The sequence below is a fragment of the Xenopus tropicalis genome, chromosome 5, assembly GCF_000004195.4.
Source record: "Xenopus tropicalis strain Nigerian chromosome 5, UCB_Xtro_10.0, whole genome shotgun sequence".
Classification (NCBI taxonomy): domain Eukaryota; kingdom Metazoa; phylum Chordata; class Amphibia; order Anura; family Pipidae; genus Xenopus; species Xenopus tropicalis.
In genome coordinates, this window is record NC_030681.2 from 61,811,288 (window position 1) to 61,834,752 (window position 23,465).

A 23,465-nucleotide genomic window follows, 5' to 3' on the forward strand; every position below is an offset into this window, starting at 1 on the left:
GCGGTCGGAATTACAGTGTGAGTATTTTGGCTTGGGCAAATAAGTTTTACAGGCAAAGTCAAGCGAACAACAACTATGCATAACTGAAAATGCAATAAAATGGCTACAAATGCAATAAAATACCCCAAAATGCACCAAAATCACAGAAAAGGTAGTAGAAACACCAAAATAATACACAAAAGGTATTGCGCAGTGTGGTTAGCGAATACGCTATCCGCAATGGCAATAAAACAGTTTTTTCAGGCAAGAATAAAAACGATGCGATAAAAAAAAAAAATACAAAATTACATAACTGTGTAAGTGTATGTGTACATTAGGTAAAATGTGTTTTGTGTGTGCAAGTAAGTGTGAGTGCTGTGAATGTGTGAAAACCCCCAACCCTCCCCCAAAAATGTGTGTGTGTGTAAGTGTAAGTATAAGTGTGTACTAATGTAATAAGTGTGTGATTGTGTGTGTATTTGGCACCTACCTAGGCTGAAGATTGAAGACAGACCAGGAGAGACATCACACCTCAGCTGCAGACCCATCGTGAGTAGGCGGTGCAGAAAGGGGGGGGCAGAGGAAGGGGAGAGGAACTGCAGGGAAAGCCTGGCACGTAGAATTCACGTGCCAGGCTTTTGCTATGGGGCCCCTGGGCAATCGCGCCCCAGGGGCCACTTGTTCCCCCCCTCTGACTGTTGTCTAGAGGCTGGGGAACGAGCAGGGAGTGAAGGAGCGGCTTGAAAAGCCACTCCTCCGCTCCCACACCCGGAAGTACAGCATTGCATTAATTAGCGTGCAGAAATAATACTAACGCATACTGTAATTCACAAACACTTAGACGCGCTAAATATTGCATTACTCTATGCAAAAAATTAACACCTACTTGAAGCAGGCGGTAATTATAGAAAAGTACAGTTCATGAGCTTTTGGAAACACAATATGGACTTTGCAGTGTGATTTATTCAAGTATGTGTTGGCCCTAGAGTGATGCATCCTCCAGTTTGCAGGGAAATGGTCATTTTCAAAAAAAGTAGTTTTACGAACGTAATGCTGTGTATGGCTAATATGGCGTGCGCATGAAAAGTATCGCTTATGCGTTAATTAGCGCGTGCGACAAGTAGCGCACTTTGCGTCGAATACCGCACGAAAATAGTCTTCGCGACTTAAATAACGCACACAGCATCGTGTCTAAATTAATGCAAATATACTTTTAGTGAATAGTGTGTTAAGATTAAAATAAAATTTTTAACGCATGCTATAAATAGCGCACGTTTTAACGCACTTTAGTGAATCAACCCTTATGTTTCTATACAACATCCTACCCCCAACTCAGTTTTTTTTCTTTCAATAATTATGTTGGGTTGAAAACCCCAACATACTGTTCTTCAACTTAGACCGCTTTTTCTTCTTCTTAGCGCCTCCCATTTTCTAAACGCTACTCCTCCTACAGTTTTAGGGGTACAACACCCAAACTCTCTCACACTTCTTCGCCCTATAGCAGTGCAGGTTGCTTGTGCTTTTCTAAGGGATCCCGCCCCCTGTCTTTTTGTGGCGCCGCTCCGAACCCCCCAATTTTCCCATTGACTTTAACAGGGAAGAGTTTTCAAACTGCTGCCACTCTTACAGCTTTGAAGCTACATCCCCCAAACTTGAATACCATAATCATGGGGTCACCCAGAATGAAACAGCAACATTTGTTGGATGACCCAAAGTGGGAGGGGCTAACGACAGCCAATCATATTTCAGCCATTGGATTTAATGGGGAAATTTAAACTGCTGCTAATCTTATAATTTACAGCTACACTCCCCAAACTTGAATGACATAGTCATGGGGTCAGCCTGAATGAAAATATGATGATTGTTGGATGCCCAAAAGTAGGCGGAGCTGTGGACAGCCAATGAGATTTTACCTATTGGTGGAAATTCAACCTGCCTCCATTCTCACAGTAAAAACACCAGGGTCCCCAACTTAGGCACCAGGTAACTGCGGTTTAAGGTTAGGAAAAGTGGGCAGAGGCACCAACAGATTTTACCTATTGACTAATGGGGAAATTCAACCTGCTGGCATTCTCACAATATTAACCCCAGGGTCCCCAAACTTTTCTCAGTTGGTTACTAGGGGGCTGCATTTTTAGTTTTGAAAAGTGGGCGGAGCCACCAACAGCCAATCAGATTTTACCTATTGACTTTCAAAGGGAAATTCAACCTGCTGCCATTCTCACAGTATTAACACCAGGGTCCCCAAAATCTTCACAGTTGGTCACTAGGGGACTGTAGTTTTAGTTGTGATAAAAAGTGGGTGGAGCCACCAACAGCAGATTTCAGCTATTGAATTTTATTGGTTTGATGCCAGGGTTCCCAAACTTTGCACAGTCACTGGGTGACTATGTACTCAAGGTTAGAAAAAGTGGGTGGGGCCGCCAAAAGCCAATCACATTTCTTTCATTGGTTTCAGTGGGGAAATTTTAACTGCTGCCATTCTCACATGTTTAATGCCATGGTCCCCAAACTTTGCACAGGTTTTCACTGGGTGACTATGTTCCAAGTTTAGAAAAGTGGGTGGGGCCAACAAAAGACAATCAGATTTCACCTATAGACTTCATATGTTTAAATTTAAACTGCTGCCATTCTTTAAATACTAAGGTCCCCAAACTTTGCAGAGCTGGTAACTAGGTAACTGCGGTTCAGAGTTAGAAAAAGTGGGTGGAGCCACCAGCCAATCAGATTTTAACTATTTATTTTTAATGGGGAAATTCAACCGGCTGCAATTCTCACAGTATTAACACAAGGGACACTAGGGGATGGCACTTTTAGAGAGTGGGAGGAGCCACCAACAGCCAATCAGACTTCACCTTTTGAATTTTTTTTGTTTCAATTTAAAATGCTGCCTTTCTCACACTATTTATGTCAGGGTTCCCAAACTTTGCACAGTCAGTCACTGGCTGACTATGTATTCAGGGTTAGAAAAAGTGGGCAGAGCCACCAGCAGCCAATCCATTTCCAGCCATTACATTTCATTGGTTTATATTTAAACTGATGCCATTATTTAAGTATTAATTCCAGGGATGTTAAACTTCCCAAAGTTAGTCCTGGGTATTTGCCGGTCAAAGTTAGAAAAAGTGGGTGAGCCACCAACAGCCAATCACATTTCATCTATTTACTTTCAATGGTGAAGTGTAAAATGCTGTCAGTCTCACCATTTTTATCTCCAAACTTTGCAAAGTTGGTAACTGGGGGACTGCAGTTCAAAAATAGGAAAAGTGGTTTGAGCCACTAACAGCCAATCACAATTTACCTATTGACTAATACTGATTTAAATTTAAAATGCTGCCATTCTCACACTATTTATGCCAGGGTGCCCACTGTTTGTCACTGGGTGACTTCAACTTAAGGTTTGAAAAAGTGGACGGGACCACCAACCACCAATCACAATTTAACTATTGACTTTTATTGGTTTAAATTTAAACTTCTGCCATTCTTTAAATATTAATACCCTAAACTTTGCAGAGTTAGTCACTGGGTAACTGCAGGTTAGAAAAAGTGGGCAGAGCCACCAACCACCAATCAGATGTTACTCGTTGACTTTCAGTGGGGAAATTTAAATTGCTGCTATTCAGACACTATTAAAACCAAACTTTGCACAGTGGTTTTTACTATATAACTGTGGTCCAAGGTTAGGAAAAGTGGACAAAGAGTCAACAACGGATAATCAGATTTCATTCAGTGACTTCACGTTTTTCAACCCAACATGAAGTTTGTTCTTAAACTTCCCTTTCTAGTTTTTATTTGCATTTTCAACTTTTACAGATTGGATATCGAAATTGAACATTTGCATATTAAACAACATGTATCCTAAAAGAAAAGAGAAAGGAAGGAGTTAAAAAGAGAGAAGGGTCCCATTTTGGTGAACAGTGGGCCAAAGAATGAATAGGAAGAAAAACAGAGTAATAAACTCAAAAAGAGAAAACAATTGACTTGACAGTTTTCTTAATCATTAAATCCAGTTAAGTGATGGTGCCTTTGAGGTCCCGTATTGTAAATAAAGTTTAGAAAGATTAGCATCTATGAGAGTGTGGTTCATTTATAACCAAAATAAACCTTCCTTCGATTTATATGCCTCTTGAGTATTGTTTCATCATTTGTTTTAGGATGTAAATGAAAATAAATTATTCATATTTGGAAAAGAATAGATATACCAGGGTTCCCAAATCTTCATAAACTTATCGTGTTTATCTGCAAGTACACTAGTTAGCCTTTCATTAACCATGACCCAGTTCATCTTATTTTTAAAGTGGGAGATGGGGATTTGGGTTGAAAAATGAAAGTTATTAGTGATCTGTGGTGTGGTTGTTCACATTTGGTATTTTAACATTCAATAAAGCATTCTGCGGTTTGCCATTCTGTGGTTTGCCATATCTGGTTCCAATTTTCATTGGTAACCATAATATTAAGGTCTAGTATAAATAAATCTAAAGCAACTGGACTTGTTAGGTAATCATTGAAGACGTTTCACTACTCATCCGAGCAGCTTCTTCAGTCAAACTGACTGGTATGGGAAGTCCTCACCATATATACTCTTCCACTAATCCAATCACAATGGCACTTTGTAACTCTTCAGAGAGGTGACATCTGAAACTCACAGAAGTGTAAATGCTGTGGAGTTACTTAGAAAGGATTACCAAAGTATCATGCAACTCTTCAAAACAGGTGTTACTTGTTAGAGTAGCATGAAAGGATGTGTGAAGAGTTCTGAAACTGCTGGGGTACAGATGTATGCAGTAGACAGATGGTGTCAAAGTCCCCCGCCTCTGTTTAGGGATGGTTTCTCCACTTTAACATGAATGGCCTCTTTTACACCACTTTCAAACCAGCGGTCTAGAAATGCTGTAGAAATACAGCAGAGTCCTGACCTATAGTTTTCGCCCTCCTATGCTGAGCCATTCGCTTGGAGAGCAGTTGCTTTGTCTCACCAATGTAAAGGTCTGTGCACTCCTCGCTACACTGGACTGCGTATACAACATTGCTTTGTTTTTCCTTTGGTGTTGGATCCTTTAGATGTACAAATTTTTGTCTCAGTGTGTTGCTAGGTTTGAAAAACACAGGGATGTGGTGTTTGTTGAAAATTCTCTAAATTTCTCCAACACTCCTGCTACATATGGGATGACTATTTCTTCTTCATCCCTTCCATGTCAGTACGCATGGGCAGTATTGCCCCCCCCCCCCCCCCCCAGCTAGGAGGTAGGACCTATATACCAAAGCCAATCAAAATTAATCCTTACCTATAAGACCATGTGACTTCCTCCTCACCACTGTAATTTTTTGTCCTACTGAACTGGAGGTAGGATCTCCCTTCTCACCATTTTGTGATTTCACAGTTTTGATTTTTCTTTTGTTTTTGTCATTTTATCTTTTATTTTTGCCTCTGTGTATACATAGAGGGATGATTCCGAGGTAATGGAGAAGATTTTACCTGATGCCACAATAAGTAAAGTAAGCAAACTTTCACCTATTGGGAAGAAATGCAGGTGTGGGAATACCCATGGTCCTAGCCTTGTGCTAAAATAGCCCCCCTGCTCTATTCCCATGTATGCACAGTATGCAACAGGTGCTTAGTGGGAAAGTATACAGGAGTGGGTATTTCCACATTCCTGCCTATGATCAATTGAGTCTCCTTTTTACTATGGTGTTTTGAGCCTTGGGTCATGGGTATGGATATGGGCTAGTGATAACTAAGCCTGAATCTGGTGAGTATGAATCTTCAGTCTCCACTGTGTGTTTGAAATGCTCAGTGCACTGAGAAGCCTGCATACTAATTAGCTAATTATGTCCCTCAGCTGAAGGGTTCTTGTGGGAGTTTCCATCCTGCTGACTACTCAATGCTATCTGGTAAGGTGTAAGTGCTTCTTTAGGGCACTTTGCTATTGATATCTTTAGTGTTTTTACTGTAAGCCTGAGTCCTCTGTGCAGACACAGCAGGTATGGGCGCTCATTTACAAGACTTCCAAGACTGTTCTAGAAGTTGCACTGCTGTAGCAGTATGGTATCTCCTTTTCTTACAGGGAGTCTGCACCTTATAACCAACCTTTCTCCACGGTTCTGACTGGAGTTTACATTTTGCCTACAAGCCAATTTTATCCTGTAAGGTGTTTATATGCTTCTAGGCCTCCTTGCTATTGCTGTTTCATATCGTTAGCCTTTCTTGTAAGTCGTGTCTACCATGCAGACTCTGCAGGTATTGGAGCTCATTATTACACCGGGTACATCCAGACTGGCTGGGAGTTGCACTGCTGTAGCAGTATAGTGTCTCCTTTTCTCGCAGGGAGTCTGCACCTTTTAAACCAGTCTTTCTCCAGGGTTCTGACTGGAGTTTGCCTTTTGCCTACAAGCCAGTGTTATCTTGTTAGGTGCTTGTATGCTTCTTGGGCTCCCTACTATTGCTATTTCATATATGTAGAATTCCTTGTGAGTCAAATTTACTGTGCAGACACAGCAGGTATAGCAGCTCTTATTTCATCAGGGGCTTCCTGGTTTAACTGGGGTTTCTGCTGTGGCAGTGTTGTACCTTTTTCCTGCTTATTTATTTGCAGGCCCTGGTTTGGTCTTTGGCTTAAAAGGCAGTTTTTTCCTACCAGGTATGAACAGAGTTGTAGTTCAACAACTCCTTTTTCGTTCTGGTGTGTTTACAGGTATTTATTTCTGTCTGCTAGCATGATAGGAGCCAACATTGCTAAATGTTTGATTGCTATGTGGCTGTCATTTTGCATGACTGCAGGCTTGTGATATGGCCTTTGCTTACGTGCCTGTTGGTCCTTGTCCTGGTTATGGCCTTTGGTCAGCATGGCCGCTGGTCTTGGTCCCTGTTAGCCAGTTTTTTGCTATGTCTCTTGGCTTGCATGGCTGATGTTCCTTGTTTTGGGCTTTGCCTTGTGTGCCTGTTGACCCTGGCCCTGATTATGGTTTTTGGCTTGCTTGGCCATTGGTTCTGTCTATGGCCTTTGCTCACTTGGCTGCAGTCCCTGCCTATGGCCTCTGGCTCATCTGTCTACTGCCTCTAACCCCTGGCATCAGACTTTTGCTGTAGCCTTGGCTTGCTTGGCTGCTGGTCCTTGTTATGGACTTTGCCTTGTGTGCCTGTTGGCCCTGATTATGGTCTTGCCTTGCTTGGCTGTTGGTTCTGTCTAGGGACTTTGCCTCACTTGGCTGCAGTTCCTGCTTATGGCCTCTGGCTCATCTGTCTACTGCCTTTGACCCCTGGCATCAGACTTTCTGCTATAGCCTTGGCTTGCTTGGCTGCTGGTCCTTGTCATGGACTTTGCCTTGTTGCCTGTTGGCCCTGATTATGGTCTTTGGCTTGCTTGGCTGTTGGTTCTGTTTATGGCTTTTGCCTCCCTTGGCTGTGGTTCCTTGTTATGGCCTTTGGCTTGCTTTGCTACTGCCTCTCACCCCTGGCAGCAGAATTTTTGCTATAGGCTTGCCTGCTGGTCCTTGTTTTGGACTCTGGCTTGCTTGTCTGCTGGTCCTTGTTGGCTTGAGCGGCCACTGGTCCTTGGTTTGCCCGTTTTCTTTGCTTGGTCGCTGGTTCTGGCCTTGGCTCACTTGGCTGCTACCTTTGCTCTGGCTTTTAGCTCACTTGGCCGCTGGTCTTCTGGTTTGCTTGGCCATTTTTCCCAGTTCTGTCCTTTGGCTTGCTCAGCAGTGGGATCTGATTTTGGCCTTTGGCTTGCCTTGCCCATTGGTTCCAGTTTTGACCTTTGGCTCGCTTGGCCATTAGTTTTGGTTTTTGACTTGCTTGTTCATTGGTTTTGGCCCTTTGGCTTGCTCGGCAGTGGGATCTGATTTTGGCCTTTGGCTTGCTTGCCCATTAGTTCTAGTTTTGACCTTTGGCTCGCTTGGCCATTAGTTTTGGTCTTTGACTTGCTTGTCCATTGGTTTTGGCCTTTGGCTCTGGTTTCAGCCTTTTGGCTCAGGTTTTGACCTTTTGGCTTTATTGGCCTTTTGGCTCTGTTTTTGGCCTTGGTCTCCGGTTTGACCCTTAGCTTGCTTGGTCATTGGCTCCAGTTTTGACCTTTTGGCTCACTTGCACATTGGTTCTGGCCTTTGGCTTGCTTGGCCGTTGGCTCTGGTTCTGGCCTTTGGCTTGCTTGGCCGTTGGCTCTGGTTCTGGCCTTTGGCTTGCTTGGCTGTTGGCTCTGGTTCTGGCCTTTGGCTTGCTTGGCCGTTGGCTCTGGTTCTGGCCTTTGGCTTGCTTGGCCGTTGGCTCTGGTTCTGGCCTTTGGCTTGCTTGGCCGTTGGTTATGGCCTTTGGCTTGCTTGGCCGTTGGCTCTGGTTCTGGCCTTTGGCTTGCTTGGCCGTTGGCTCTGGTTCTGGCCTTTGGCTTGCTTGGAGATTGACTCCAGTTTTGGCCTTTGGTCCTGGTTTGTGGCTCATTTGACCCCAGTTTTAGCCTTGGTTTGCTTGGCAACTAGCCCTGTTTTCTGTCCTTTGGCTCTCAGGGAGACTGGCCCTGGTTATGAACTTAGGCTCATAGGATGCTGGCAATTGTACATGAGGCTGCCAGTTTTGTTGGTCCTTGGCGCAGGTGGCTGCTGGTCTTGGCTTAGTCCTTGGCGTATATGGATGCCAGTCATGCTGTGGTCCTTGGTGCAGGCATGTGGTTGTCTGCCTTTGATATGGTCTTTGGTTCATGTCATGGTGGGCCTTGGCGCTTGTGGCTGTCTACCTTAGCTGTTTTCTTGGCATGTGTGGGTGCTTGTTTTTCACCTTGTATTCCACTCCTTACTAGCAGTGGCTAGTTTGGGGACAGGTTTCTTTGCAGTTACAGTATTCAGATGCACTGTCTGAACAGTCTGAATACTGTATCAGTGGTTGCAGGTCTTAAGTTCTCTTGAGAGTCATGTATTGTAAGTACAGTGCTAGCTTTTTGCTATTGCTTGTGTGCTAGCTGTCTTTCACTCTGGTGTCTTGCATGCAGGGATGGCAGCTGGCATGTCCACCAGTGCTTTACTTGGCATATTCACCGGTCCTTTGCTGGCAGGGTGTTTGGTTTGTCTACTGGTTGTTTAGCATGCATAGTATATGGCTCTTCTCGGACTTTCATGCAGGGTGGCTAGCTGGTGCATTGAGTATGCATGATTTCCAGTTGATTCCAGTCATGTTAAACTGGTTAGCTGATCTTCCATCTGCAGGTTGTGTACAGTTCCTAAACCTGGCCCTAACATTGCTGGTTAGGTAGCCTCTCAAAGTTGGTAGCTACAGTGAGTGGTAGGAAGTTGGGTTTCAGCCTGTCATGCTCTGTTACAGGCTTGAGTCCCTAGCTTGCTTGTGCCATAGTGGGGCTTGATGGCTAGTGTGCCCTTTCGCTGTTGGTCAGTTTCACTTGTACGTTGCTTCAGATCTGTGCTTGGATTATCTTTTGCTGATCTTTGGTGGTTGTTGAGTTTGATGGCTGTTAACACCAATTTAAGCTGATAGCGGTGTGCTTTGGAGCTAGATGCTTGTGGATCGCAATTATTTTTCTAGGGCCCCAGGTTAGTGCTAAGGATCGGGGGCATAGAGGCAGCTCTAGTGGATAATGCATCAGAGTTGTGGTTAACTGGCCTGTTGTTGCTAGGCTGGTAACATCAGCGAGCTGCCCAGTGCCAGAGTTATGATTGTGACCGTTTTCTTCTTGTTGGCAGAGGATCCTCCCCAGCCGGGCTTGGATGTTTATGGCAACCATAGTGTGGATATCCCTCTGGTCCCTGAGAGGATTCTTGTAGCAAGGAATGGTCAGTTTTTTCTTGTGATGCTTGGTTTTTGTTTTTAGAATCCGTTGATATTATTATTCCCACCCCTTATTTTTTAGGGGCATGGCTTGGTAGATCCCATGCGTACTGACATGGAAGGGACGAAGAAGAAAATGAGAATTTCACTTACCTCTTATTGTAAATTCCATTTCTTCTAGTCCCAACATGTCAGTATGGGGTTTCCCATCCCAATTATTTGGTTCTTGTATTGCTTGGCAAATGTATAACAGTGGTGAGTAGGAAGTCACATGGTAAGGATTAATTTTGATTGGCTTTGGTATATAGGTCCTACCTCCTAGCTGGGGGGGGGGGGCAATACTGCCCATGCGTACTAACATGTCGGGACTAGAAGAAATGGAATTTACGATAAGAGGTAAGTGAAATTCTCATTATTGCATCTTCTCTCTGTCTCAGGACGGTTATACCTTTGGTGTTCCTGTTGGGCTTAGTTGCTGTTGCTTTGACAAAGGCCCAGTCTGGGTAACCACAAGCTTTCAGTGCTCCTCTGAGATGTTTGCATTCCTTGTCCTTGGACTCCGTATCCGTTGTCACACTTTCCGCCCTGTGGTGTAGAGTTCTAATGACACCCAGTTTGTGTCCCAGCGGATAGTGGGAATCAAACAACAGATATTGATTCGAGGTGGTCCTTCCGAGGTTTCGGTATAAAGGATAAAGGAATGAAGTATAATGATTCTTCATTACATGTTTCTTCTGATCTGATTGCGTTGAACATATTTGTTAAGTGTGGGGATAGAAGAGTAGTCAGTTTTTTATAGTAGAGGCCTGAAAATCCATCTCAACTCCATTTTTATACTCCCTGCAGCTTCCCCATCTGTCCCAAGATCGAAAAATGCTCTTAATGCACCCCTAACATTGCTGGAAGTATAGGAAATGATAAAGGCCTTAACCCCTTTATAAGATACTGGGTCCTGACATGTTTTCCAATTTATATTATAAGTAATTCTTGTCCCAACTCGCTACACAGCTCATTTCTGTTTTTCAAGAGGCAAGAAGTGCAAATGTGCCAATATTATTGCTTCTTTTCCTTAAATGGTGAGTGCTCAAATCTTTTCCATGCAAACTCATGCAGGTATAGGTGATCTAAATATCGCACTGTGGCTGAATCACCTACTCACCAGATGCACATTTAACCAGGCCAAACAATCAATCTTTCATCAGGGACTTTCTGTGTATCCTATGTGAATACCCACTGAAAACAAAGTGTGCCAAAATAATGTAATAAAGTTTTAATAAGAAATAAATAGAAACCCAAATGGGATACTCACAAACAGAGATCCAAATAAGCATTGAATAAGTCTCTAAAATCCTGGAAACTACCTTTTAGTCTTAAAGGACATGTAAACCCCACACACACAAATTTTATCAGTGAACAGCCTCTTTCAAACCTTTCAATACCTGCCGCACTGGTTGTCCAGATATTAATAGTAAGGCTGCAACATCTGCTTAATCACTTAGATTTCCGTCTCCTCCTGAAACCCACTCAGCCCCCTCCCTCAGGAATTTGCTTTGGCTGTTGGCTTGTGGGCATGCTCAGTTGTTCTAAGCTCAGATTACTAAACACGCCCTCCAGTCTAGCAGCCAGTGAAAATATGGCATTGCTGGTTCCCATAGAAACTCAGCTCTAGCTATCTGTTTCAGTTTTTTTTCTCCTGAGCTCAGTTTTAACATTACAGTGCTCAAATAAAGCAGAACTTTTATCACAGACAGTTCTGCCTGGGTGAGCCTGTATTCTTGATTAAATGTATGCTGAATAAGGGTCTGTGTGTATATGCTGTTTGCAGATTTAAATGTATCTGATTATGTATCAGAGGAAAAATGGCCACCAGGTGAAAGCTGCTATTTGCTTTAGGAAATGTGATGGTGCTAGCAAGCGGAGGGGATATATGCAGTACAAATGATGCCATTTGGGTGGGGGAGACGTGCCCAACTGATATACATTGTAGGCAAACGTAGGCTTTACATGTCCTTTAACTGGCTCTTGGTGGATATTTTAAAACAATTCTATGACTTTGGCAGGAGACAGGTTTTATCACCTATCTAGAAATAAAGTTAGCTAAGACACTTCCTATTTTTAAAGAAGGACTAGCCCCCACTCACAAACAAAAGCCCCTATCAACTGCCTTCCATCGCCTCCCCTCCATACTTCCTCTCCACAGAGCCTTATTACATGCAAAAGCACCCCTGTTTGTAAAACAAACTGCCCTATAGATGCAGAATAGAGCAGTGAAGTTCTCAGCAGCCATCTACTGTATCTTCTATTGGTTTACTGACACGTGGACCCACTTGTGGCTAGTAACACCACTGTGCCCATTATTCTGGTCCTTTTTCTGAGACTTTGTCCAGTTACTCCAATGCAAATACCTCATGTTGGACACTTTGTGCATGTTATTGCATAAACCACATTGCTTGATGAGCAAGTGAGGTGGACATGGATACTGTAGCATTCCTCTAGTGTGCCAAGAATTGGCTTTTTATTTGAAGAGGGGAGGTTGTGACAAGTATTTTCTATATAAGTGCTATTGTAAATTCACAATAGGAAGCATTGCTTGAGTGCTCAGACTTCAAGCATTGCAAATGATTAAAGGGGATCTGTTACAAAACTGAAGCTTTTAAATAAACTTTATCCAACTGAAATAAATGAAATATATGCAATTAACAATTCTGTCCTGTTTCTGAACTAATCAAGTTACTCTTCACTCTTCCCCTCTCTTCAGTTGTCTCTCCATTGTTTCTTTATGCAGTAGGTGAAGTCAGGTTTTGATTTAAAGTTGCTATATTATTGATGTGTCTGGCAGAAGTTATTGGAAACATTTGAGTGAGGCTACTATTTATACAGTTGTACTATACATTGCCAAGTCATGCTTACTGTGGTGATTAACTATGCAAGTTTATTAATCCAAAGAATGTGTATATCTTCACATTTATATTTGTGACAAATTCAAGTATTTTAAATTAAAAAAAAATGCATTACTGAACATTATTGCATACTGTATACTTGTTTATCAATTCAGGCGCCTCTCCTAAATTGCTGCTTTGCTTGGTTAGGAATTGTTCTTAATAATTTGTGGTGCTGATATTAATAAAATTGTGCATATCATATTGTTCATCATCATCATCATCATACCCAACAGTGGGTATAATCAACCAAAGTTTGTGAGTAATTAGTTTCTTGGTGTATCTTTTTGACTAGAAGATGCTTATCCCTTTTTTGCTTTGAACCTGTTAGTAAGCACTATGTAACACTGGTGCTTACACTTTCAATTTGTGTTTTTTTTTTCTTTTAGATATGTTTTGGTTACAGCAGGACCAGTTTTTACAGAGGAGATGTGGAGGCTGGCTTGCTGTGCTCTGCAAGATGCGTTTTCTGCTACACTGGAACCAATTAAGGTAAAATTGGTGTAGATAAGTAAAATTTAAAGCAAAAGCATACCTATTATACATTTATCCAAAAGTTGTTCAGTAGGAACCGTAATCTCAAGTCTCCTTTATTTTTTTTACCCAGACCTTACATACTCCGTACTCAGGCCCTACATTGTTTCTACAGAAAGTGTGATAACAAGAACAATGCAGTTAAAAACAGCTGTTGCAAGAAGTTGCAACTACTACTGTGTATGAAGTTCAAGAAGTCTATTTTGGTCTTATCACATTTGCAGGCAGGTCCCACAAGTGAGAATGACTTCATAGTTTTGGAAACACTGTAATACAGAAGTCTTTTGATTTTAATTGAATCCTTCTCCACACTAATCATATTTACAAAGATTATACATGATTCACTTCAGTCTTCTCCCCATTGCAGCTTACATCGTAAGGTCCCTTGCATATCGTATTGAATTTATTTATATAGCATTTTATGTTATGAAACACATATGCTTTACACAGCATAAACACAAACAAGGGTGCATAAGTATTCTACATAAGTGCCAGGAGTTTTAATACCCAGTAGTAATGTGGTCCACAACCTGAAGAGTTCCATGTTTATGAGGAACAAGAGGCAAACTGAAAAAAATGGGGAGGGTAAAAGGTGCGCTTTGCCTTGCTGAGGAAAAAAAATTATACAGTGGAGGAAATAATTATTTGACCCCTCACTGATTTTGTAAGTTTGTCCAATGACAAAGAAATGAAAAGTCTCAGAACAGTATCATTTCAATGGTAGGTTTATTTTAACAGTGGCAGATAGCACATCAAAAGGAAAATCGAAAAAATAACTTTAAATAAAAGATAGCAACTGATTTGCATTTCATTGAGTGTAATAAGTTTTTGAACCCCTACCAACCATTAAGAGTTCTGGCTCCCACAGAGTGGTTAGACACTTCTACTCAATTAGTCCACCTCATTAAGGACACCTGTCTTAACTAGTCACCTGTATAAAAGACACCTGTCCACAGAATCAATCAATCAAGCAGACTCCAAACTCTCCAACATGGGAAAGACCAAAGAGCTGTCCAAGGATGTCAGAGACAAAATTGTAGACCTGCACAAGGCTGGAATGGGCTACAAAACCATTAGCAAGAAGCTGGGAGAGAAGGTGACAACTGTTGGTGCGATTGTTCGAAAATGGAAGGAGCACAAAATGACCATCAATCGACCTCGCTCTGGGGCTCCACGCAAGATCTCACCCCGTGGGGTGTCAATGATTCTGAGAAAGGTGAAAAAGCATCCTAGAACTACACGGGAGGAGTTAGTTAATGACCTCAAATTAGCAGGGACCACAGTCACCAAGAAAACCATTGGAAACACATTACACCGCAATGGATTAAAATCCTGCAGGGCTCGCAAGGTCCCCCTGCTCAAGAAGGCACATGTGCAGGCCCGTCTGAAGTTTGCCAATGAACACCTGAATGATTCTGTGAGTGGGAGAAGGCGCTGTGGTCTGATGAGACCAAAATAGAGCTCTTTGGCATTAACTCAACTCGCTGTGTTTGGAGGAAGAAAAATGCTGCCTATGACCCCCAAAACACCGTCCCCGCCGTCAAGCATGGGGGTGAAAACATTTTGCTTTGGGGGTGTTTTTCTGCTAAGGGCACAGGACAACTTATTCGCATTAACGGGAAAATGGACGGAGCCATGTATCGTGAAATCCTGAACGACAACCTCCTTCCCTCTGCCAGGAAACTGAAAATGGGTCGTGGATGGGTGTTCCAGCACGACAATGACCCAAAACATACAGCAAAGGCAACAAAGGAGTGGCTCAAGAAGAAGCACATTAAGGTCATGGAGTGGCCTAGTCAGTCTCCGGACCTTAATCCAATAGAAAACCTATGGAGGGAGCTCAAGCTCAGAGTTGCACAGAGACAGCCTCGAAACCTTAGGGATTTAGAGATGATCTGCAAAGAGGAGTGGACCAACATTCCTCCTAAAATGTGCACAAACTTGGTCATCAATTACAAGAAACGTTTGACCTCTGTGCTTGCAAACAAGGGTTTTTCCACTAAGTATTAAGTCTTTTTTTGTTAGAGGGTTCAAAAACTTATTTCACTCAATGAAATGCAAATCAGTTGCTATCTTTTATTTAAAGTTATTTTTTCGATTTTCCTTTTGATGTGCTATCTGCCACTGTTAAAATAAACCTACCATTGAAATGATACTGTTCTGAGACTTTTCATTTCTTTGTCATTGGACAAACTTACAAAATCAGTGAGGGGTCAAATAATTATTTCCTCCACTGTATGCTTCCTTTAGAACGTGGTTTTCTATGGGGTGCCATTTATCCCAAGTACATTTTGTCTACAAAAATACATTGTGCATACTAAAAACAGTCCCCAGTTCACAGAATGAATGTGAGGCCATATACAGGGGTAAAAACCATAAAAAAAAAGTATTTCTGTAAATTCTGTAACTTTTAACAAGCATTCTGTCTCACAAATGTACAAAATCCATTGGACAGAACCAGTTATGTGTATGGTTACTGACAGCATGAATTATCTAAAACAAGTCTTGAAAAGAAAAAAAATATATAATGGTGTAACAGACTAGCATTTTCCAGGCTAGATCTTAATGGCAAAATAGATGCTTGGTGTAGCAATATGTATGGGGATAAACAAAGGTGTTGGGGGCAGACATATTGCACACAGGATTTTAATGTAAGGGCTGTATAAATTAATTTACACATTCTTGGTAGTTCCTGACTACTTCAAAGCATTATCAAGTAACTCCAAGTCAAGTAGTAGACGTCTATCTGTAATTCCTGAGTTCTTATGACCCAGATACTAGTTTTACCTACTTCAAAGAATCACTTCTAATCAAATGCAAAATAAGTTAGGTCTATACAGGATGCTTATCTTGGTATCTATTATTCCTAACTTATATACTAACGTGCAAGGTGATACCCCGAGAAACCATCTGGAGGAGGGGCCTTTTGCATTTCAAAGTGGAATTGTTTATACAGTTGTTATTGGTAAAGAAACATCTAAAGAAATTAGTTGGTTCAACTAAAACAATGAGATTAAAGGTGGCCATACATGCACCGATAATATCGTACGAAACCTCGTTTCGTACAATATTCGGTGCATGTATGGTATGTCGGCGAGTCGACCGATATCGCAGGAAGCTGCTGATATCGGCCGACTCGCCGATCGGATCAGTTTGAAAATTTTGATCGGGCGCCATAGAAGGCGCCTGACCAAAATCTCCCTTCAGCGCTGAATCGGCAGAAGGAGGTAGAAATCCTATTGTTTCTACCTCCTTCCCTGCCGATTCAGCCCTGAATGGTGTGTGGCGGATCTGACGGTGTTTCTTGCGACCCATGGTCGCACGAAACATCGTCAGATCGCTTGTGTATGGCCAGCTTAAGATACACGTTTAAACTTGTTGTGAGCCAATCAGAACCATTCCCCATTTTGGTCAATGGGATATAAACAGTATAGCCAGGGAGCTGGTTTGCTGATTTTGATAGTTAGGTTAGGGAAGAGGGCTTTGTCTCTGGGCTGGAAAATCAAAATACATTTGCTTCATCTCTGGAAAAGAACTGTGGCTGTTTCCTTTTACCTGGTTGTGGTAAATATTGGAATCTCCAGTATATTTGTAATAATATACTATATCTACACTATACAACACTTGGTAGGAATATTCTCTAGCACAGAATTCATTCTATCAACAAAATACTGGGTTGCACAAAACTGATCAAAACATGATATGATAACTTGAGGTGAGACTATATTACTGTTATCTCCCAAAAATGTACAATCATTATAACTGGCTTAATATCCCCTCATTAACATATGACAAGTCAATAAAATACAAGATCTTAATTTGTATCATATTAAACCCCCTTAGTATTAGTAGCATAACTTCTTATGGGTGAGGAGCCACTCAGTAAAGTACAATACACCACAACAAATATTTATAGTAGCAATGAAACTCAGTATATTTGAGACACTTAGGGGATTCTGGGAAAAAATTCCTTAAGGCTTCTAAATATAGACCAAAGGGATTCTGGGAACAAATTCCTTAAGGAGAAGTAAGGAATTTGTTCACAGAATCCCTTTGGTCTATTTGCATATGTATGAGGCGGTCTCCTCAACCATTTTGACTTGTTCTTGTGACACTTATAAATACACAAGTGAGTACAGTACAAACCAATCTAACATAAGCTCCTCCCTTCAAGGATACCGGCTGATTCGCATATTTAAACTGCAATATCAAGTTGCACACCTTTACATAATTTCCCCTGCCACGGTAGTAACCCTAATAAGCTTTGTAGATGATTGTTAGGCTTAAATATTTGGGCTCTTTCTTTTATTACGTAAGGCTGATGGCAGACGAGGTGTAGGGCGGATATTTACGGCAAGCGGCAAGTGGGAAAAGACTTTGCATTCTCTCGCGTTTTTATGCGTATTTCGGCTACATGTGCCTGCACCCAAGCGCACTCCATTCACTCGGGTGCAGGCATATGTAGGAGGCGTAGGGCGGTATTTTCAGCTAGCGCTTTTCCACTTGCCGAAAATATCTGGCCTACGCCTCGTCTGTCATATGCCTAATATTGCATCAGTTAGCTTATAGCAGTATCTTAATAATTTGCTTAGCTATAGTTTAACTTCTACATAATGTAGCCAGAGGGTAAAAAAAACTGGTGAGGCTGCCAACACAGGTCCACTCCCCATGGGAACTTTGATTGGAAACTTCCATAAGCCAGAGAAGAGTTGAAGATGTGAATAAGAACTGGAGTAAGTTCAGCAGCACAGTGTTTAAGCAGAGAGAGTAAGTGGTAAGCGGAGCTGACAAGAGAAGCTGGGAGACTTTGGAGACCAAAAGAAGGGAGGAAGGGGACACTGATAAAATCAGAAAGGGACAGATTTTTGGTAAAGACTAAATCCAGAAAGTGGCCATCCTTATGAGTTGGAGTGTTTGTCCACTTCTGGAGTTCAAAGGAGGAGGTTAGGTGGAGAAAAGAGGGGGCCAAGGTTGCGAGGGATCATCAGTGTTGTAGTTGAAATCCCCAAGGATGATTGCAGGGCCATCAGTACAGAGGAAAAAAGAGAGCCAGGTTTCAAAATCGGAAAGGAAGGTAGCAGAGGAGGAGGCTGATGGGGGGCCTGTAAATGACAGCCACCCATACAGAGAGAGATTAGAAGATTTGAAGGCATGCATCTCAAATGAGTTAAACAAAAAAGCTGGAGGAATAGGAATAGATGCGAACCGACAACGGGAGGAGAGGAGAATTCCAACTTCCCCACCGCATCCAGTGGTCCGGGGGGTGTGGGAGAAAGACAGATCACCGTAAGACAGCGCAGCTTCAGTGGCGGTGTCATTCTGCAAAGGCCAGGTTTCTGTTAGTGCACGGAGATGAAATTATTTAGAGCAGAACAGATCGTAGATGAACGTGGCTTTGTTAGTTAAGGAACGATCATTAAGAAGGGCACAAGAAAATGGGAGGCTGGAAGAAGGAAGAGTGGGAACCTGAATAAGGTTAGAAACACCAGAGGAACAAAAGTCTTTAAGCATCTGTGCAGAAGGACGAGGACAAATATAAGTAGGTATGGAGCAGGGCCCAGGGTTTGCAGAGACATCCCCTGCAGCCAGCAATAGTAGGAAAAAGAGTGAGCAGAGGATTTAAAATGAGTGTGCCTCCGAGTACGGACAGGTGTTACAAGTAGTTATAAAGCACATTAAGTGCAAAATACAAAAAAGGAAGCCACTCACGATTCAGTAGGTGCAAAAAACTGCCTTCATGCAGGTTTATTGGAGTAATCAGTGAGAAGGATACAGACTTTTTCTTTTTGTTATAAAGCATGAAAGAGCTGGATTATGTAGAAAGGAGCAGGGAGGAAAATATGTAGATGGAATATGGACAGACAACAAGGGGTTAAAGGAAGAGACTACCTTAGGGAGCACCATGCATATAATCAGTAGAAATGAGGTGAGTTTTGCCATTAGCAGGTGGGATGTAGTCTTGTAGCTTTTAGAAAATGGCAGTAGCAGGTGGGATGGTTCCTCAGTGCATCAGTGAATTGTTCTGCATTTTACACAGTTCATAAATTGCAATAAGCAGTTTGTAATGGCTCTTCCTTGCAGTTCTCCTTGTTAAACTCCTTGTTAAACTCATTCAGATCACTTGTAAACGAATCAATTTGGAACGCATAACCCTTGCAAATTCTCAACCCCCAGCAAATGCTCTTCCCTAAGAAAGTCTTAATAAATAGGGAGAGAAAAAGCTGGACAGTGCTGCACACAGGTCTGGAGAATCATTACTATTATATGTATATAATGAGAAAGCCAGTCAGATGACTGGCAAAACATCTTTTAGAAAAACACAGCTGGTCCAGTAGCAGTCAGCATGGACTGCAGTGAAAGTAGTTGAGATTTTGGAAGATATTGCAGTAGCCTGTCCTAGCGAGGATAAGCCCCTGCATTAATGTCTTAGCAGTAGAAGGACAGTGGGAAAAAATGAACTTTTGCAATGCTTCTGAGAAATAAATGCAATGTGCTGATCAGGGATGAGAAGATGAAGAAGGGGCCTAAAGTGGCACCTGCACACATTTGCCTTGAAAACAGGATATAGGGTGATGTTATTAATGTTAAATGAAAGATGGGGCCTGGGTTCATGTCAGAATATGAATTCAGGTTTGGATATTTTACATTTCAGGTTGTGAGTAGCCATTCAGGATTCTATGGCAGTTAGGTACTGAGTGACTTTAGCCTGAATAGTAGGGTTAAATCAGGATAAGAAAGGAGGCTCCATGGGTTACCCAAATAAAAGTGATAGGATACCCACGTCAGTTGACTCCTGTCTGTTACATAACATGGGAAGTTAGCTGTTAAATGCCCATGCATAAGGGCCCTATAGCTTTGAACATCTTTACATACATATGTTCCTGTATATTTATTATGCCTTGGTTAATTAAAGAAAACTAACCTCCAAGTATTTTAAACAAAAACAACCAATGGGCAATATTTATCTTGACAGAACTTGAATGCTTTTGGGCCTAAGTGACTTATCCATCATATGTTTCCTATGTTTGTAAAATGCTAAAAAAAAAGTTTAGTGGAATTCTTAGCATTTAACATCATGCTAATTTTGCTAACTTAATTTTGTTCTCATCTTTCTATAGAATCTATTGGGCTATTTCCACAGTGGCTCAGAGAGCTTTTCTGGAGATGCATGTGAAGTGAAAGTGGCAGCACCTTCTTTGTCACCCAATGCAGAGGCAGAATACTGGCGAATTCGGGCCATGACACAGCAGGTTTGGGCCAAGTTTTCATATAATAGCTGTTCATAGTATTGGTTGAAAAAAGTCATGACCATAAAGATTAACCTCTTTGTCTAAATAAAACCTACCTACCTGCAAGTTGATTCAGAGGAAGACAATAGTACCAGTCCCCATATTTTCTTGCTTGTTTACAATGCAACCCGTTTTCAATTATGTAATATATCTGCCAGTGTAACTGCTTCAGAAAGAGAATTCTGGAGCTGTACAGATCTAAGTGTAAAAACATTTTTGCACCTTAACATTGAGAATCTTTTCTCCTAATCTCACTGGATACCGAGATGTCTACTGGAAGGATCTACTGGTGAGTAAAGGTACTAGCGCAAGTGCAGATTAGTTGCCCATGATAAATCTTCGCAACCACAGGTAACTAATCCTGCCGAGCATGTAAGGGTACAATATGGAGTGAGAATGTATCTTAAAGTATACAATGCTGATATGCTGCTAAATGTGTAAATACTTAAAAGTTTAGTTAACTTTTGGTACATGCTGACACCAGGGGGTGGAGCATGTTATTTTTGTGAAGGAGCAAGAAGGGAGAGTAAGTCATTTAGGGCCAGTGACAGCCATCTTAGGTGACTGGAGCCAGAGTTCGGCAAAATCAGCAATTTGGCTCTACAAGGGATGTAGTCTTGGAGGGGCCCTGGAGATTCAAGGACTGTGGCTGGTGCAGATGGCAGATTTAGGCTCTTCTGCTCCAGTATTTGCAGTTTTATGGAGTATAAAAGCTGGCACATGTGAACAAGGAGATTTTAAGAACATCTGTTGCATCAAACTTTGCAAGTATCAAGTGCTCAGCGTTTGGGCATTTTTGCTGGATGTCTTCATTAATATCTTTTTCTCTACCAATCCAGTGGTTCAATGCTGGTGTGTGTTACTTATTCCTGAGGCAGATGGAACTAAATTTGAGAAAGTTGTATGGCATTTGGAAACCTTATATGGGGATACTACATCAGCAACTGTACTCCGAAAGATATTATTTCCCCTTGCACAGCATGAAGGCGAGTCTCTACAACAGTTTGCAATAGCTCTCCAGGAAATTCCAGAAAAACTTAAAAAACAAGACAGAGGAAGAGAGGCTCCTCAGAGATCTCCTCAGAGATCAATTTGGGCAGGTGTCCAGAACATTTCACTGTTCAGGAAGGTGATTTTGGACCCTTTGCAGTAATGCAACAGACAGCTGTTTTACAACTATCAACTAGAGTAACACCAGCTTCCACTGCCAATATGGAAGGTTTTGTAAAAGGACTACAGGAAACTATGGTAATGTTGCTCTTTTTCTCTACCAATCCAGTTGTTACCCAGAAAATGTTGGGAGTGTGGAGATCCTGGTCATCTGGCCAAGCATGTCCCAGAAACCCAACCAATGCTGAATTGGGTGTTGGAGAACTATTTTTTAGTCCAACCAGAGAGCGAGACATGCCAGTACTATCGCCCCGAGGAGGGGTATAAGTGAGGCAGAACCCCAGGAGTCCAAACCAGTAGCACAACCAGAATCAGCACCAAGGATCAAGAAACTGGTAATAGTTGCGGTTTAGAACCAGGTCAACAAGAAAGTACTGGGCATCCAAGTGCAAGGAACAGTGAAGTCATTTAATGTTGGGAATGGCTATGGATTGATCAACAGGATATAATACAAAGGAAGATGTGTTTGTTCATCAGACTGCAATAAAAAGGAGCAATCTACAGAAGTGTCTGCGCAGTGTGGGCGATGGCAACAGAGTGGAGTTTGACGTAGTAGGAGAGAAGGAAACAGAAGCAGCCAATGTGATCAGTTCCAGTGAAAAGAAGGCCTCTTTGCCCCAAACAGACAAAGATTTTGCTGGCGTTTCTACCACTTAAGTTTGGATAATGCCGGAGAGTCTGGAGGGGACAGGGTTAGTCCGGAGCAGATGAGTGAAAGTGAAGGAGGGGAGGAGCCTTCCCTGCAGCAGAGACCCCAAAAGGCGCCCACCTCCATACTTCTATTGAATTCTTTTCAGAAGCCTTCACTAACCAGCAGAAACAAGGAACAGAGGCTACTGAACAATCAAATAACTTGTAGTCTACAAGTGCACCAGAAATAGAAGGAGCAGATGATTGGCCAGTGGACAGTGCATCAATGGAGTCAATTGGTCCAACAGAAATTACCAATGACAGATGATACCCCCATACACACAATCAGGGTATTGTTTTGATCCCTTGAGTTAAATGTTGTAAAGGGCTACAAAGTAATACTGGGAAGGAGTGTAAGGGTAAGAGCTTGCTGTTTTTGTGAAGGAGCAGGAAGGGAGAATAAGTTGGTTAGGACCAGTGATGGCCATCTTGGGAGACTGGAGCCAGTGTGAGGGAAAACCTACCTGGTGATTCAAGGACTGTGGCTGCAGCAGATTGTAACATTGGTTCCTCCTGCACCAGTATTGCAGCTGTTATGGAAGTTTATATATGTATAAAAGCTTGTACATCTGAACAAGGACTGCAAGCACTTGATACTACAAGTATCAAGTGCTACACTTTTGGGCATGTTTGCTGGATATCTTCATCAATACCAAAATAATAAAGAAAATACGTCCATGGTGTTAAAGGTTGTTTACAAGCATACCTGGTGTTTCTTTTTTCTGAAGTTGCACAAAGTTGCCTTTCAAAGAAACTTTGGGCAACTTCGAGAAAAATGAAGAACTGGTTATGCTTTCCCACCAGCGATTTACATTATTGCTGGTGAGAAAGCACTTTGGGGAGATTAGTTGCCCATGGTAGCAAAGATTTATCAGTGTGTGCCAGTAAGAATCATAGAGTTTATTATATGGCTCCCTTATATCTTTATACATAGTCATTATGTCTCCCATTAATTGTCTCTTATCCAGTACAAACATTGCCAGGTTGGCCAGCCTTTCTTCATAACAGAGGCCTCCAATATCCTGTCAGCTTAGTCACTGTTCTTTGGATATTTCCTGTTATTATTATCCCATTTGAGCACTGGAGATCATACTGCAC

General features: G+C 42.0%; 1 protein-coding gene across 1 annotated transcript in view; it reads left to right on the forward strand.

The window, feature by feature from the left end:
- arfgef3 (ARFGEF family member 3) overlaps positions 1-23,465 on the forward strand; it is a 629,444-nt gene that overhangs the window by 496,528 nt on the left and 109,451 nt on the right. The window contains exons 30-31 of the mRNA XM_031902164.1: positions 13,074-13,176; positions 20,337-20,468. Of these exons, the coding sequence (XP_031758024.1) occupies positions 13,074-13,176; positions 20,337-20,468 (235 nt within the window). The remainder of the gene's footprint in view (positions 1-13,073; positions 13,177-20,336; positions 20,469-23,465) is intronic.